Source organism: Merops nubicus, unplaced genomic scaffold (genome assembly GCF_000691845.1).
Source record: "Merops nubicus isolate BGI_N331 unplaced genomic scaffold, ASM69184v1 scaffold50524, whole genome shotgun sequence".
NCBI classification, from domain to species: domain Eukaryota; kingdom Metazoa; phylum Chordata; class Aves; order Coraciiformes; family Meropidae; genus Merops; species Merops nubicus.
The window spans coordinates 1-14,422 of record NW_008607249.1 but is presented as its reverse complement, the minus strand read 5'-3'; the positions used below and the strand labels follow the sequence as shown (position 1 = coordinate 14,422).

Below are 14,422 nucleotides of genomic sequence, written 5' to 3'. Positions count from 1 at the left end.
GCGCCGCAGCGGGAGCCGGAGGAGAAGGCGGGCGCCTGCTGCACGTTCATCTGCAGCCCTGCAGCCTGCGGGGGGGGAGGCTTCGATGGCATTTCAGGGACGCCAATCGCCTGTAGAGAAGACCCACAAATCCCCAGAGTTAGGCATTTCCACTTCAAACCACCTTTTTATACTCTCTGCTACACTTCTGAGGATTTGTGTCAGGCCTATGAGCCACGTAGCAGAAAATATTGGCTGCAACACCAGTATGTGTTGTGTATGTCCAGTAGGCGTTGACTGCATTGGGACAATTTGGGATCACGAGGCAGATGTGGAGGAAGAATCATTCAAGAGAAGAGAGTAACTCTGGCATTAGTGCTAAGTGACTGCAAATAAACCCAGAGTTTGCAGTTTCTACAGTTTTGAGAATGAGGAGTGACAGGGGAGGATCTATCAGGAAAGACAAGCGGCCACATAAGCTAGCTGAATCTCAGGTCCTGCTTTTAAGGAAATTGCTACAAAGTAGTATGACGTTCAGGTTCCACTGACTTTCAGCCATGGGTGATGTCTGTCATGATGACTTTTCCTATCCTTTGATAAAAACATTCCCTAATTGCAGTGTGAGAAGGAGCCACATTCACATCTTAGGGCAGCTGCATCTCTGCCCGGGGGGTGGAAGGTGACCTTGTCTTTACCTTTCTCTGCTCCTGGGGAGTTTTCAACTTGAAGGCAGGGTTTGCATGCCCATTTCCAGAGGTATCACTGGCAACAAGAGAAAAAGAATAACTGTTATTTCCTTGATACATTTTCTCATTGTTCTTTGCTGTATTTTCCATTATATTTTAACTGAAGTAAAAAAAAAGGATAATAAATACTCAACTAAACCAATATAGCAATAAATCCATTTAGTTGTACTCCTCAGAGCCTTTGCAACTTCTCTTCTGTCCTGACACTGAAAGGAGGTGGTTGCAAGCAGACAAGGCACTGACAATTTACCTGAACTGTGGTGTCTTCTTTAGAGAACAGATGGCAAATTTATGCCAGCACTTCAGATAATAGAATAAAAACATTATTCCAATGAGAAGAAGAATGGGAGCCAGGACTGCAAGAGTTATCACAACCGCTGAAGGGCCTGAGGGTAAGAAAGTAGAGTTAGTTAAATGGAAAACACTCTGCTCCCAGTCTAACTCAAGCCCTTCTGAAGCGCCACCATGGTAGAGTTGGTCGCACTCACCTTCAGGCATGGGGGGACCACTGTCCAAGCTTCCTCCAGTCCCCGGCTTGTTGCAAAATGGGGGGGCCCACCCCTGGTTGCAGTGACAGTTCTTGTTGTTATTGCAGACCTGGATGGGAAGACTCAGAGACTTTAGTGTCAGCTACTAAAGAATCTGCAAGTTAAAAAAAAAGTAAGCCCTTGCTGGATAAAATACTATAGAGGAAACTCAGTGGCATTAACAGAGAGTTAAGTTCATGGAAACATTTTCTTTTAAGGGAGTGACAGTGCCTTTTGTTGCCTCAGAAATTCTCCCTTTCTCCAAAAGACAATGGTTCTTCATCTGAAGTGCCACTAACTTGGACTCAGGAGAGAAGCAGCATTTAGAAATGCTGTTTCCCTTGTTCTTATCTCTAAACTGAAGTTCAGAGTCTTCCCTTCCATCCAGTGAAGATTTCTTATTGTTCAGGTTTATTGCTTGGCCCACTGCTATTTATCAGGTAGGCAGCCCCTGGAGGGAGGGCTGGTCCCTCTGACTAAGGATCTCCTGTGCCAACTCCAGCATTTCATTTGCTTCTGCGGAATAGCTGACAATCACTTCTTACAGCTTCATGGACTGCAAGAAATGAAGCAAACATGAATCAGAGAGTGGGGTGAGTCCCCCTCCTTGTGAGGTACACCACGGGGCCTCCCCAGCTGCTCAGGGAGGCACGTGCTGCTGCACCACTCCTCTGCATTCCCTAACTGGACCATGAAGATGGAGAGATGCTGATGTTTTATGCCAGAAATATGAGCAAAAGGTATAAAAAAAATTCTCACTACCCTCTTCTTTCTATCCCCTTGAGGCACAGCACAGTACTAAACATTACTTTTTACTATGTTTTTCCCTCAGTAAGTCAGATTATTTTTTTTAATACAATCTAAACTGAGCCCAGAAGATTTTCTTTAAGATTATCCCTTCTTGGTTTTTATTCATTGCAACGCATATTCCTTCTGTAGATCTCCCCTTTAAATCCTATGTCAAAGGGACACTTGTGGACCAGAAAACCCATCAAACATGAAAGGAGTGTGCAAACGAATCATCAAGAAGCCAAACACCATGTTTACATTTGCTCTGGTATCAGAACTGAGCTGGACAACCATCCACTGATGAATTGCAGCCCATTCTGTGTCAGTCTGAAATGGAGATGAAAAAGGAGACACCTACTCCATGCCCATGGCACTTCTTGCTACAGCTTTCAGAATCAAAGATGATGGATGTGTTCTGGCAACGTCCCTCAAAGCAAACCTGCAGAGAAAGGATCCAAACACCTCAGTGTCAGCTCTTTGGGTTATGAACCATATTACTGTCTTTGTGTTACTTTGTAACTTGTGGGGTCCCAGACACTTTGACAATGTAAGTAATGCCCTGGGCAGAACAACAGGCCATGAAGTTAGCCTGGTTCCCAAGCAAACCTTTAATCCCTACTCTAAATCCCAGCTCATGCACATCAGAGAGAGGAGTGCGAGCTCAGAAGTCAATAGCTTGTGGCAAGTCTCTGAAGGAGTTCTCAGATGTCTTGATTTCTAATTGTGTGTCTTGCCTCCAAGCAAGAAAATCTCAACCACCTACTGAATCCCAAATTTATCAGTGGCCCTGGGTTTCATCTGACAGATGCTTAAGGTTTGGCCTTTGCTGTGTATTCTTCCATTGCTTCTTAGAAGCCTTCAATAAGTTATTTTTCTAGCAATCAAAAATCCCCTAGAAAGGCATTAGACAAAAAAATTAATGGCTTGATAAACACAATACATGTTCCAGAACTCTGAATGTCCCCCAAGCCATTACAGGCAGGACTATACCCACATGATGGCTCCCACACTTTGTTCCTGTCAACACCAAGCCAGGATCCAGCATCTCCTTTTCTTCACTCTCAGATCTGTACACGTGGGTCCCTCGGCACCTCAGCTGTCCCCTCTGCATGTGGATAGTCGTGTCTATGGCCACCGCATTGGACTGTAGGGGTTTGGAAGCAGAGCTCTGGCACTGGATCTTCCCGCATTTAGCATCCCTGATTTCAAAGGAAAGGCTATAGTGATTATTTCTGGCTTGTCAAATGTTTTGTAGGCATCAGCTCTACACGTAAGTTGAAGTAGCACTGTTGAGTCATTGTTCAATGGCAAAAGAGCAAGCACCTCTCAAGAGCTGGCCCAAGCACCAGTGTCTGTGGGTACTGATGGTACCATTTCACTGTCCCCACAGGTAGACCAGCCTCAGCAAAATCACAGATAAGACTAAGAAGGTTTTGTCTCAGTTAGAAAGTTAAACTTAACTTACAGATTTGAAAATTCCCTCTTCTGTTGCTTTGAAAAAATATCAACTAGGTGTTTTAAAAAACAAAAGCTATGGACAATGATCAACTTAAAGCTGCAGCTGTAAGGTCTGACAAGGATGCAGCTGGTTTCCCAGGAGGAGAGGGAGTGTTACCAAAGCATGGATCAGTTTTATCTACTGGCCCATGATTTTGTAATACGTAAAAACATCTCCGCTGCACAACTCTTGGCTGCCACTCTGCTTTCTACCTCATCTCACACTTCCTGTAGTTGCCGTAGAGGTCCTTCCCACAGTTCCCATAGATGTCTCCAGCAGCATTAACCTTCTCGAAGCAGGCGTCTGGTGCTGGTCTTGCTCCTGCACGAGAGAGACTCAAGTGGCTGATTCCTGTGGAGCCTGGCAGCCTATTTCATCCCATGCCAAGCACTCAGTTGTTCTTTTTATGGGATGGTTAGAGCACAGGAAATTTTTGCTGCCTCCTCCAAGTGAGCAACATAGGAGAAAAGGCTCCTCAGACTTTGCCACTGATAACAGGTATGGAGGGTACCTCATCCAGGGTGAATAATGGCAGGGTGACACACAATACTGCCTGTTCAAACCACAATGTATTTCACTGAAAGCAGTGTCCTTACCAGGCCCCCACAGCTGCTGGCACTGGTCTTGGTAGGTGAGACACATGCCACTGTAGCAATAGGCCTTTCCTCCATCACAGGAAGCCCCATCAATCTGGTAAGAGTTGAGGGGGCAAAACGGGGACTCTCCAGTGCAGTATTCTGGGAGGTCACAGAGTCCTGACCTTTCCCTGCAGAGAGTTCCTGGAGACATCAGCTGAAAAGATGCAAAGGGAAGAAAAGTGTATTATTGTTTGGCTCCCTTGTGGTTTTCATGTCTGCACAATGTCTCCCTGTAGATAAGAAAAAAACCTTGCATGCATCTCTTCATCCATTTTGTCATTGTTTTTTTGAGGTCAGTGGTGACCCAAGTAACCCTGTAACTTCATTAACAGGCTGAGCTGTGTAGAATCAAACTAATGACTGGATCCCTTCCCTAGGTAGCAATGAGATCATGCACAGAAGACGATGATGCCAGACCTCAAGGGGACAACAATCCATCTCCTCTACCCTAGGGTAGAATGTGATTTACCTAAACCCTTTCTGACAGATGTTTGTGTAATCTATTCTCAAAACCCTCCCTGTTTGGGAAGCTTGTTTCAGTGTTTGCCTGTCATTTCTGGCTGAGACATTTTCCTAATGTGTAATTTATGTCTCCCTTGTTTATGAATTTACCCCGTTCACTCTTGTCCTACCCACCACATGTTCACAGTTACATCTAGGAGGTTTTTCCTAAGTCTCTTGTGAAAGGAGTGAGTCCAGCTGAATCCCTGGAAAATTATTTTCCACATGCTCAAGATGGGTCAGTAAAAGCACCCAGTTAATGTGCAAAGAGCAACATTTGCCTCTCTTTGTTTTTTAGTTAATTTGTTGTCAAAACTTGAGTTCTTTGGCTCCAAAATTAGAAACACTCTAACCAGCCTCTATAAGGAAAGCTGAGATTTAAAGTAACAGTGGTCACACGTATACAATCCTCTTTGCTAGTGTTTCTTCAGCAAGCACCTGGGATAAAGGAATTCAGCTGCATCCCAGAAAAGAGGGTTCAGATCAAAGATAGCATCCAACCAAATCCCCAGAGAAAAATTTGCTCTAAGAGCTCGGTCTACACTTCTTCTAGAGCCAAAGGAGGGAAATATTCATTCTGATTCCTCCCATCCCTAAGTGTTTAAGAAAGGCAGTGTGATTTCATTCCAGCAGCATTCACAGCTCATCTTAAGTTATCAGAGGAATCAATTAGCTAGAAGAAAAGACTCCACTAGTTTGATTGCACTCATAGCTGTCTGTACCTAAAAACCCAGACTATAGTGCCTGCAGGTGAGGAGCTGAGCTCCATGTTTGGCTGTGTTTGCTTCTCTTTCCCCTCATTTTTCACTCTCACACTTCCACCACTGTTATTCCCTCTCTTCTCTTCAGAAAGCCCAGAGATCCCACCTTGCACTGATGACAGCAGCTGCCATGGGCACATTCAGCACCCAGCTTCAGGGTGCAGGTGCTGGCGTCACAGCAGGGGTTATTGCATTCCTGGAAAACAGCAAAACGCAGCAGAGTTTACAAGGCAGATGTTCAAGACAAGAATCTGCCAGAGCATCAAAGTGTGAGGCTGATGCTAATCTGTCCTCATCCATGATGAATTACATGCAAGCAAATTAACAGCCTCCCTGTATGTTCATGTGCTGAATTACAGTAGTGCAGAATTGTATCCTCCCCACTGGATAATACAGTTGGTGCTTGTCACAACTGGTGAATCAGGGCTGCTTATTCCAGCTCCTTCTTGGTCTTGTTAGTCAAAGCACACATTTGGAGAAGTGAGATGCAGTGCTAAGAGATGCTCCACCCTTCCCAAGACCAGAGCTGTAAGTAAAACTGAACTTATATATGGAACTGAAACATCTAAGATCACTTTTTCTTTTCTTTTTTTAAATGCAGTTTTCACCACCTCTGTTCAGCCATGGATTACACCATCCCAGAGCTGTGGGATGCATTGTACTACACACTGTGAATTCAGTTAGATGTGACACTTTACAACCCCAATTCACTTTGTGTATACACTTACATACAGGGAAGATCTGCATATCCCCCCACAAACAAAACCTGTTCAGACATCCCATAACCGTATTTGCAAAACACATAAGAGAATCACTGTGTCCCATTAAACCCCAAATGGTTGGATTTGAACAACTGTTACCTCCACCTCTCCACAGTCACACTCCTCCCCTTCTTCCAGGTAGCCATTTCCACATTTCTTCCCACCATACATTTTTTTGGTATCTGGCATATTGGAGAGACACATCCCTCCACCAGACTGCAGATACTTCTCCAGCTCTTTCCTATTGCACTGGTTGAACACCTTGGGGAAAGGGTGCCTGAATATCAACAGTGGAGAAAAACATCAAAACAGATCTGGGCAATGGTTTAGAGAACAAAAAGAGCATGTGCAAATCCTGACGAGTGCCAAAGGACACAGGTCTGTCTGAAGTCAAAGAACTTGTGCTAAAGCAGATCTTGATCGTGTGTGCCTGTTCCAAATCTGCTCTATCTGGATTACATCTAAAGATAAGATGAGCTTGCACTGCAAGACTGCCTACTAATATAACAGCCTTAAAAACTAAACTTTATTGAAACAAAGTAAGTTGAGTTAGATTCAACTTAGATAGCTGACAAGTACAGCTGTCCTTGCTTGCTCAGTACTGAAGCTGTGGCTTATTCCTGACTGCTTGAACAAGTCTGAAAATCCAGTGATCAGACTGAATAACTGCTTGTGAATATAACTGCTAAAAATAATGTTTCCTTTTTCCTATCTACTGCCTCGTTGCCAAGGATGTGTATATTTTATGTTATGTGAATTATTAATTTCTGTTGCTACAATGCCAGAACCTATGTGCTCTAAAAATGACTGTGGGTGGGTGTGCTCATGTTGTGTGTCCTACTTGCATGCCACTGTGTTTTCACTTCTGGCCTGAATGTTTTTCCTTATTTGGAGGAAATCACACACATAGAAGAAGATATCTACGGAGAGAATTTTGTTATAACTCACTAAACCTGAAGGAGGGAGGCTTGAGGAAACAGGGAACGTGGCTCTAGGTGAATGATTTCATCTGACGTTTTTACGTGACTGAAATATAGAAGCTGTTGTGGTTCCTCATCCAAAATGGGCTCTGGAATCCCTGTGGATTTCCACAAGGTCACTCTTGCTTCCCCTTTCTGGGGCTTACTGGAACCAAGCAGTATTCTTAAGACAACATCCAGCTGATCAATTTTCTTGTCTTCTGACTTAGAAATATAGTCCTATCACTGTGCCTTTTAATAAAAGCCAGTTCTTTCCTGAAGCAATCCTATTCCCCCTCATTACCACATTACAATGCACACTAGCTTTTGCATGAGATGTTTTAGAAATCCTATCAACTATCTGTCTCTTCATCTCATGTGCAATACAGAAATGAAACTCATGTAAACCTCCACATCCTGAAGTCACACATGTTCTGGTCACCCCTCATTTCTCTGTACTTCCTGGCAATAGGCAGTCCAGGTTCTACAGAAGGTATCTATATATGCATTGAGCTTGCTTTGGGGTGATGAATCATTTAGTATGAAGTTGGAAGCACAAACTCAGAGAAAGAGTTAGAGGGGTCTGAGACAGTCGCTCAGGACAGAAGCCAGACCAGGTAGTTTAGAGCTCCACTTCTAAATTCTGCCAGGTTCCTATACCTAAGGCCAGTCTCAGGCAGGAGTAAGTTCACTGGAAATTTAGCAAATTGCTACTGATACATGAGCCAGGTTTTGCACAGCAGTATTTTCTCTATAAACACAATGGCTTCAACAGGCAGCAATAGAGCTACCTTCAGTCTGCATTGCTAGCTCTTACTCCACCAAGGCCCTTGTAACAAAGCCTTTGGCATTTCTGCACAAAACTTTGCAAGACAAACTCACCCAGTTGCAGAAGCCATGATGCAGCCTCCATCTTCTGCAGGGGTAGTACAGCAGCCAGCTGAATCATGATTCATGCCAAAATTGTGTCCCATCTCATGGGCAATGGTAGCAGCAACACCAAGGGCATTATCAGAGTGATCCTGTGCAAGGTCAAAGAGGCACATCAGCATTTCACCTGTGCCTGTCCTGTGCACCTCTGAGTCAACAGGGTAAGCAGCACTTCTCATTACCACATGTAGAAGACATCTACTGAAGGTACTCCTGCCTCTAAGCAGTTGAGCTAGAGGCCTTCACAGGAAATATTTTCTTCCTTGTCTTTAGGAGACATGTATCGTATGTGTTCACTACTGGCAAGAAACATCATATTGTTAGCGACTACTTACCATGTTTACTCCTCCTGACTGGAAATCGGAGCACATGGCCATCACGGGAGCCAAGCCTATTGTGGTACCTTGGAAGGGCACACCCCTAAAATCAACCCAGAAAGACCATGAGATGGCCCCAAGGCACACGAGAAGGCAGGGCAGAGAAATGCATCCTGCACTCCACAGCTTTACACACAGATGCAGTGTCAGGTGAATACACTTTCATTAGCAGTATGTTCAAGTACAGGACATTACAGCAGAGTTACAAAGCCTTAAGACCTATTTTTCTTAGACTACTATTTTGTTTTATGGGCAAATCAGTCAATGCTATCTTTTTTTTTTTTATAATGGTCGAGTGCCAAGAAGTGCTCCTGCTGAGCTTTGCAACAAGCACAGAAAAGACTATTTCTGGATCCTCAATTTAGTACTGTTTGTGAATACTTAATTTACCTTAAGCCTGATATTTGCCAGCTTAGCATTCAGGGACTTGACAGAGTACTAGATAACACCTTTGAGGTGCAGCCATGCTTGGCTCCTGCCTGGAGAGCTGGAATTCTGCACCATCCCTGACAGCATATCCAAAATGGGAACCCTGGAAATTGTGCTCAGGACATGATCAGGTGAAGATCAAATACAGTAATGTTAAAGGGAAAGAAAAAAAAAACAAAAAACAAAAAAACACCAACAAAAACCACACAACCAAACCAAACCACCAACCAAACAAAACAAGGGGAAAGTCATTGTGTGTCTGCCTTTCAGTCCTACATGTTTCTTCTCTGACTCGCCACTATTGACTCATGAATGAATTTCCATGGAACAGATAAGGAGATCTAAGAGTGGCTCCAAATTTTTCTTCCAACGATATCTGCATTGCTGGCCATAGCTACTAGCCCTAAGAAGAGCAGTAGGATGAGTCACAGACCATCAACTACCTCCCAGCACCATGTGCCCTGCATCACAGCAGGATGAGTTAGGAAATAATACCTCCCACAAAGGGCTTAGCTCCCCCTTACAGGCCTTCCTTAGGATTCAGATATTCTTGAAATTGTGCATGTAGCTGTGACAGATCATGTGCAGCTGCTTGTTGCATGCAGACAGAATAAAGCTGATGTGCTTTGATGCATGTGTACTGAGACTGCTGCATAGCCTGGGACTTCCACTTTTCCTAAAGTGATTGTGCTCTGGGTGACAGAGCTTAATGGTGGCTGAGCAGCCACTACAAAAATCTGCCACTCTGAATTTTAGAACTATATAATCTTATGTGCTGATTTCCCTCCTCCCCAGGCCTCTCATCAGAAACAGGTTATTTCAGGAGAAATAAACTTACGTGATGAGTTGGGCATTATCGTGTCTTCTGTACACCCGCTCCTTGCTGCTCCAGGCCAGAAAGGACTTCAGGGTAGAGTAGGGATTCTCAGTTACATCACATTTATTCCAGTTGCTCCAGATCTCCAGCCCCACCAAGGCAATCCGGATATTCAGGGATCTGTAAAACTAAGGTAGAGGTAGGAAAAGAGTTGACAAAACGACCACCATATATTTATTTTACTGTGGTAAAATCTTGAATGTAAACCCTGCTAAATGCTAGTACAGATACACATGTCCCGAGAAGATGCTCCCTCTGGAAATGCATTCCAACTTAGCCTTGCAGCTGTACAGAGAAATGTGCACCACCCACAAACTTAAACTCAATTGAAACAGAGATGCTGCTTTCATTGTTAAATGTACGACAAAGAGATGCTCTAGAGAGAGACTGGAGACTGACATCACGTTTTTCTTTAAATACATCAAAACTCCTGAAAAGAGGAAGGAAATAATCTGCTGCCCTCACCAAGCACAAACAGGACAAGTCTTTAGGGTGGCAAGGTGAAGGGAGTGGTGAAAGGAGCTTAAGAGGACAAAGGGAGTATGAAGGGAGTAGATCTGAAAAGTGGTGAGTTTTACTTCAGCAGTACTGGGTACCACTGCAAGGATGACCTCTGAAGGCTCCTTCCAGCTCTACCCACTGGGATTTCTACAATGTAAACTGAGTATCTTAGTTCCTGGTCAAAAAGCATTCTTTAGGTAACAGTTAATACAGACATGTATTAAAACACAGATGCTCACGCTGGCTCCAAAGTAAGGAATGGAGATTAACCCCACCCATCTGTGATGTCCAACAACAGAATTTTTGGCAGATGTTCTCAACTCCAAGTCACTGGGGGGAACTGACAAAACCTTATGCTCTCTCCCGAGAAGGCAGTCTTCTGTCACAATCCATTCTCATCACTCACGATTTGGACTTTGCTTCATCAGTGCACACACACCTGATCTCACCTTATCTACATAATTAGCAGCCTCTACCAATTTAAGCCTTGTTGCTTCAATGCTGAAGTGATTCTTCTGAAACTGAACAAAATGAACACATCAGACAGTACAAAGGCAACTAGGAAGAGCTGAAATGCATTAAAACAAGCCACAATAGTCATAGGCAACTATGAAATGGAAGCCCAAACGTCTTCCATCACGGTACATAAGACTACAAGCCCACCTGTACATGTATACTCAGAGTTCATCCCTGGCATCCCACTGCAGTGATGTTACTCAAACAGCAGTAGTAACACAACAGAGCAACCCAAACTTATCAGAGGCCTCAGAGCCAGGGGCTGACAAAGAACTGACACATGCTCCAGATAAAATATAGGGTAACATGACTTCACGTCCAAGGTCGAGGCTGCCAGAGCGCTCATCACGTCTCACTCATCACTCATTCGATGAATTTACCAATTTAAACCACCTGACAATTAGTGAGTTAATTTTAGCAAATGGTTTGATTCAAGGAATTAAAGTAGAGAAATGCTTAGATATATGTTTAACAGACAACAAAACCTGGGATTTTTCTTCCAGCAAGGGAGACTGTAAAGACAGTTAATGGTGACACTGCGAGGTGTCCGAGCCTGTCTAACCAACTGGCGAGCAACATACGGCAGTTCCTGGGTACAGTGTGTTTGCTCCTGGTTCCCCTGGTATCCTGGTGCCTAACAGAGAACCAAAATAGGTTCTGCCTCTTTAGTTTTGTTCACAATAAATTATAGCCCAGAGCATTATTTGGCCTTCCCTACTGGAGTTTCAAGTTGGAAATTATGAACTGATCCCATCTATGCTGGCGATTAAACGATCAGCAAAGCAGCATGTGGTTTGCGCTGACAGTAAGTACAGCTGGCATGCTGTCCAGGCTGGGGATGGGGAAGGAATTGCTGATTTCACTGGGTCTCTTCCAGCCCTATTCTATGATCTGGAGCCTTAAAAATGTCTATTTATATATCTGCTACCAGCTCAGGGCAGAGGATATTCATGGTTATCTTCTCTAGAGATTAAGTGTACTGCAGAATTATAAGCACGTTGTTCCTGGAAACCCACAAGACACCCCAGGCTGAAGACAGTCTCTCCCAACAGCTAGGGCTGATCATGGGTACCCTGGGAGGCCAGAACTGGCCTCCACCCCTAGTCCTTGATCCAAATCACAACCTGCATCTCTCCCCTGGCCAACAGTGGTGGCACAGGGGTCATGGCTGCTAAAAAAGCAACAAAGACACACCTCTCCCCTTGTCTGCTGGTGGGGGTAGGACCTGGGGATGGCAAAACGGAATCTGTTGAGTTCCAGCTGCCATCCCTACCCCAGGAGATGCTGCAGGTGGGATGCTTACTCTGGGCCCGGTGCTCGGTTGGTATAAGCATGATCCCATTCCTTACCTCTGCATAATCAGCCACGAGCAGAAGCTCCACGTACTTCGTAGCCTGCAGAGTCTCTCGTTTCACCTACAGCAGCAGCAACACAGGTTATTTTTCCAATATCCCCCAACAAGTTCTTTGTACAGGTCATTTTTCCGTTTGTTTTCCACTGGCCATTGACCCGACCCCATCACACACAGGGACCTCCAGATGCGATGACTTGTAGCAATCAAGTATCACAAGTCAGTTTAGCTCCACAACAAGTGCTAATAATTTATTTTGCTGCTGGAGCCACTATTTGGAAATGATCTTGCTACAAACCCACTTAAATATCTTCCTTCATTGTCCTTCCTGAGCTATGCTCCTGAAGAGCAAAGCAGCAGGCTCCTGGGGCCTGGGACAGGTGGGGAACTTGGAGCATCATGCATGAACCCAGTCTGAGCCTTGCTCACCCGCTGGTGGGGTGGTTTCATCCCAGTGGTGAAGTCCCTGAACCAGTCTTTGGCTGCGTCCCCAGTGTCCTGGTAGCCACAGGCTCCTCTCTGCAGCCTCAGGTTGTCTAACCTGTAGATCAAGTGCTGATTGGGGCTGTCGGGAACTGGCTCTAAGATGTAACTGGAATTGCTGCTCAATACGATAAGTCCTCTGTTGAAACAGGAAGCAATAAGAAGTAAAGTTAATCACTATCACAGCAACCTGAGACAAATCCTGCTGCTGCTGCACTCCCATCTGACCCTGGCAAGGCACTTCTCCTTACCAGGCCATTCAGTTCATTAATAAAAAGGATGGGGATATTTCTAGTTCAGAGGGGCAAACCCCTGAGCTTGCATATATTAAAATCTATTCAGTATACCTCAGACATTCACTTAAGGTTATTGCAGCATGTGCTGCAACAGCAGTTGTAGCCTGAGAAGGGTTGATTTTTTTTGAAGTGCAGCTTTTTCTTTAGGGCCAGTGGAAGTTTTTCAGGCAACTGAAGAAATTAGCCTTTAACAGAACTGACCTAAAAAATGTGAAGACTTCATTTCAGCAGAGAAAACTACTGTTTTCTCTGGGACTTGCACGCAGCCACAGGGTTCTGTTTTTCTCAGTGAACACATTAAAGTCAGGAGAAATAAAAATCTGTGTTTGATGCCCACCAGAAGATGTGTGGCTTGATGGGCAGCAAATCTCACTGTAAAGGCTCAGAGTGAAAACAGCCACACGTGCTCAGCTCCTGTGCTATCCCAGTGATTAGAAAACCACGTTGAGGAGTTGCCAGCACACGATGACAGCTCAGGGGTGCAGGACCCCTACTGCATATGCACTCTGAGACATCTGTATCTCCCCTGTGGCAGAAGCAGGTCACGCCCATGACAACTTCTGGTTTTGGATTATTTATTGCAAGTCACAGGTGGCTGCACAGTCCTGTTTATCTCGCTGGGCTCTTTGGCCTGTGCTACATCCACTTAAGATGTCTCAGGTTTGCTTTGGCACAGGCTGTTTCCTGGCTGGAGCCAGTCCCATCAGCACAGCTTCCAATGGGTGCTCAAGAGCAGATGACCACTAATGTCAATAAAGCCCATGTGGCGTTTTGGAAACAAACTCTGAGCTGGTGTAAATGAATGCAGCTCCTTGGTCACAACGAGCTGTTTCATTGACTCCTGCTGAGGATGCAGAATGTCTTTTCCTGCCAAAGACTCCATTACTACCAAAGGGAAGGTTTTAAACCCATAATACACACAATCCCAGCACCACCCAGGGAGAAAGCCAAAAGTGGGGCTTAAAATCCATCAGGAAGTTCAGACTTAAAGACTTCGCCTCCAAACACACAGAAGGAATTGCCAGTTGTGAGGGGCTGGGAAAAGGAGCTGCTTTCTGCACTAGGGTAGAGCATTGGGCTGGGATGTGGCAAGTCCTGTTGCTGTCTCTAAGGGATGCAGCCCCAAGACACCAACAAAAAATTCTTTTGCTCCAGTGGACTCCTCAGTTAAACTCATTTATTGCACGAGTTCATTCCATGCTGCCAGCACAAAGGTGGAAGAAGTCTAGGAGCTGGCTAGGAGGCCACAGCTACTAACAACACCCACACTTCTGCATGTCCCTCCACACGCTCCCTTTCACGCCCAGGACTCTTGGACGGGTGGCGTTTGAGAGCAGGTCTAAGTGCCCAGGAAGAGGTGGAGCAGGCGTGCTGCAGGGGAGCAGGGCTGGCGGGCAGCAGGGGGCGGAGCCGGCAGAGCCCATCCCGCAGCCCCGCAGCCCCGGCACTTACCGCAGCCCTCGGCAGGCGCTGAGCACCACGCTGGAGCCCGCACGGCCCCGC

The 14,422-nt window shown here is 45.2% G+C and overlaps 1 protein-coding gene across 1 annotated transcript; it reads right to left on the bottom strand.

Moving 5' to 3' along the window:
* Positions 1–10: 10 nt before the first annotated feature.
* On the bottom strand, positions 11–14,418 carry ADAM19 (ADAM metallopeptidase domain 19; the record flags this gene model as incomplete). The annotated part of the gene is made up of 17 exons (XM_008939864.1): positions 11–110; positions 675–741; positions 976–1,111; positions 1,214–1,322; positions 2,400–2,480; positions 3,036–3,240; positions 3,752–3,860; positions 4,136–4,331; positions 5,546–5,635; positions 6,300–6,477; positions 8,042–8,181; positions 8,425–8,509; positions 9,734–9,900; positions 10,723–10,794; positions 12,139–12,204; positions 12,570–12,762; positions 14,372–14,418. Coding segments are annotated over 17 exons (2,041 nt in total), but the record flags the coding sequence as incomplete, so codon positions are not given.
* Positions 14,419–14,422: the final 4 nt, after the last annotated feature.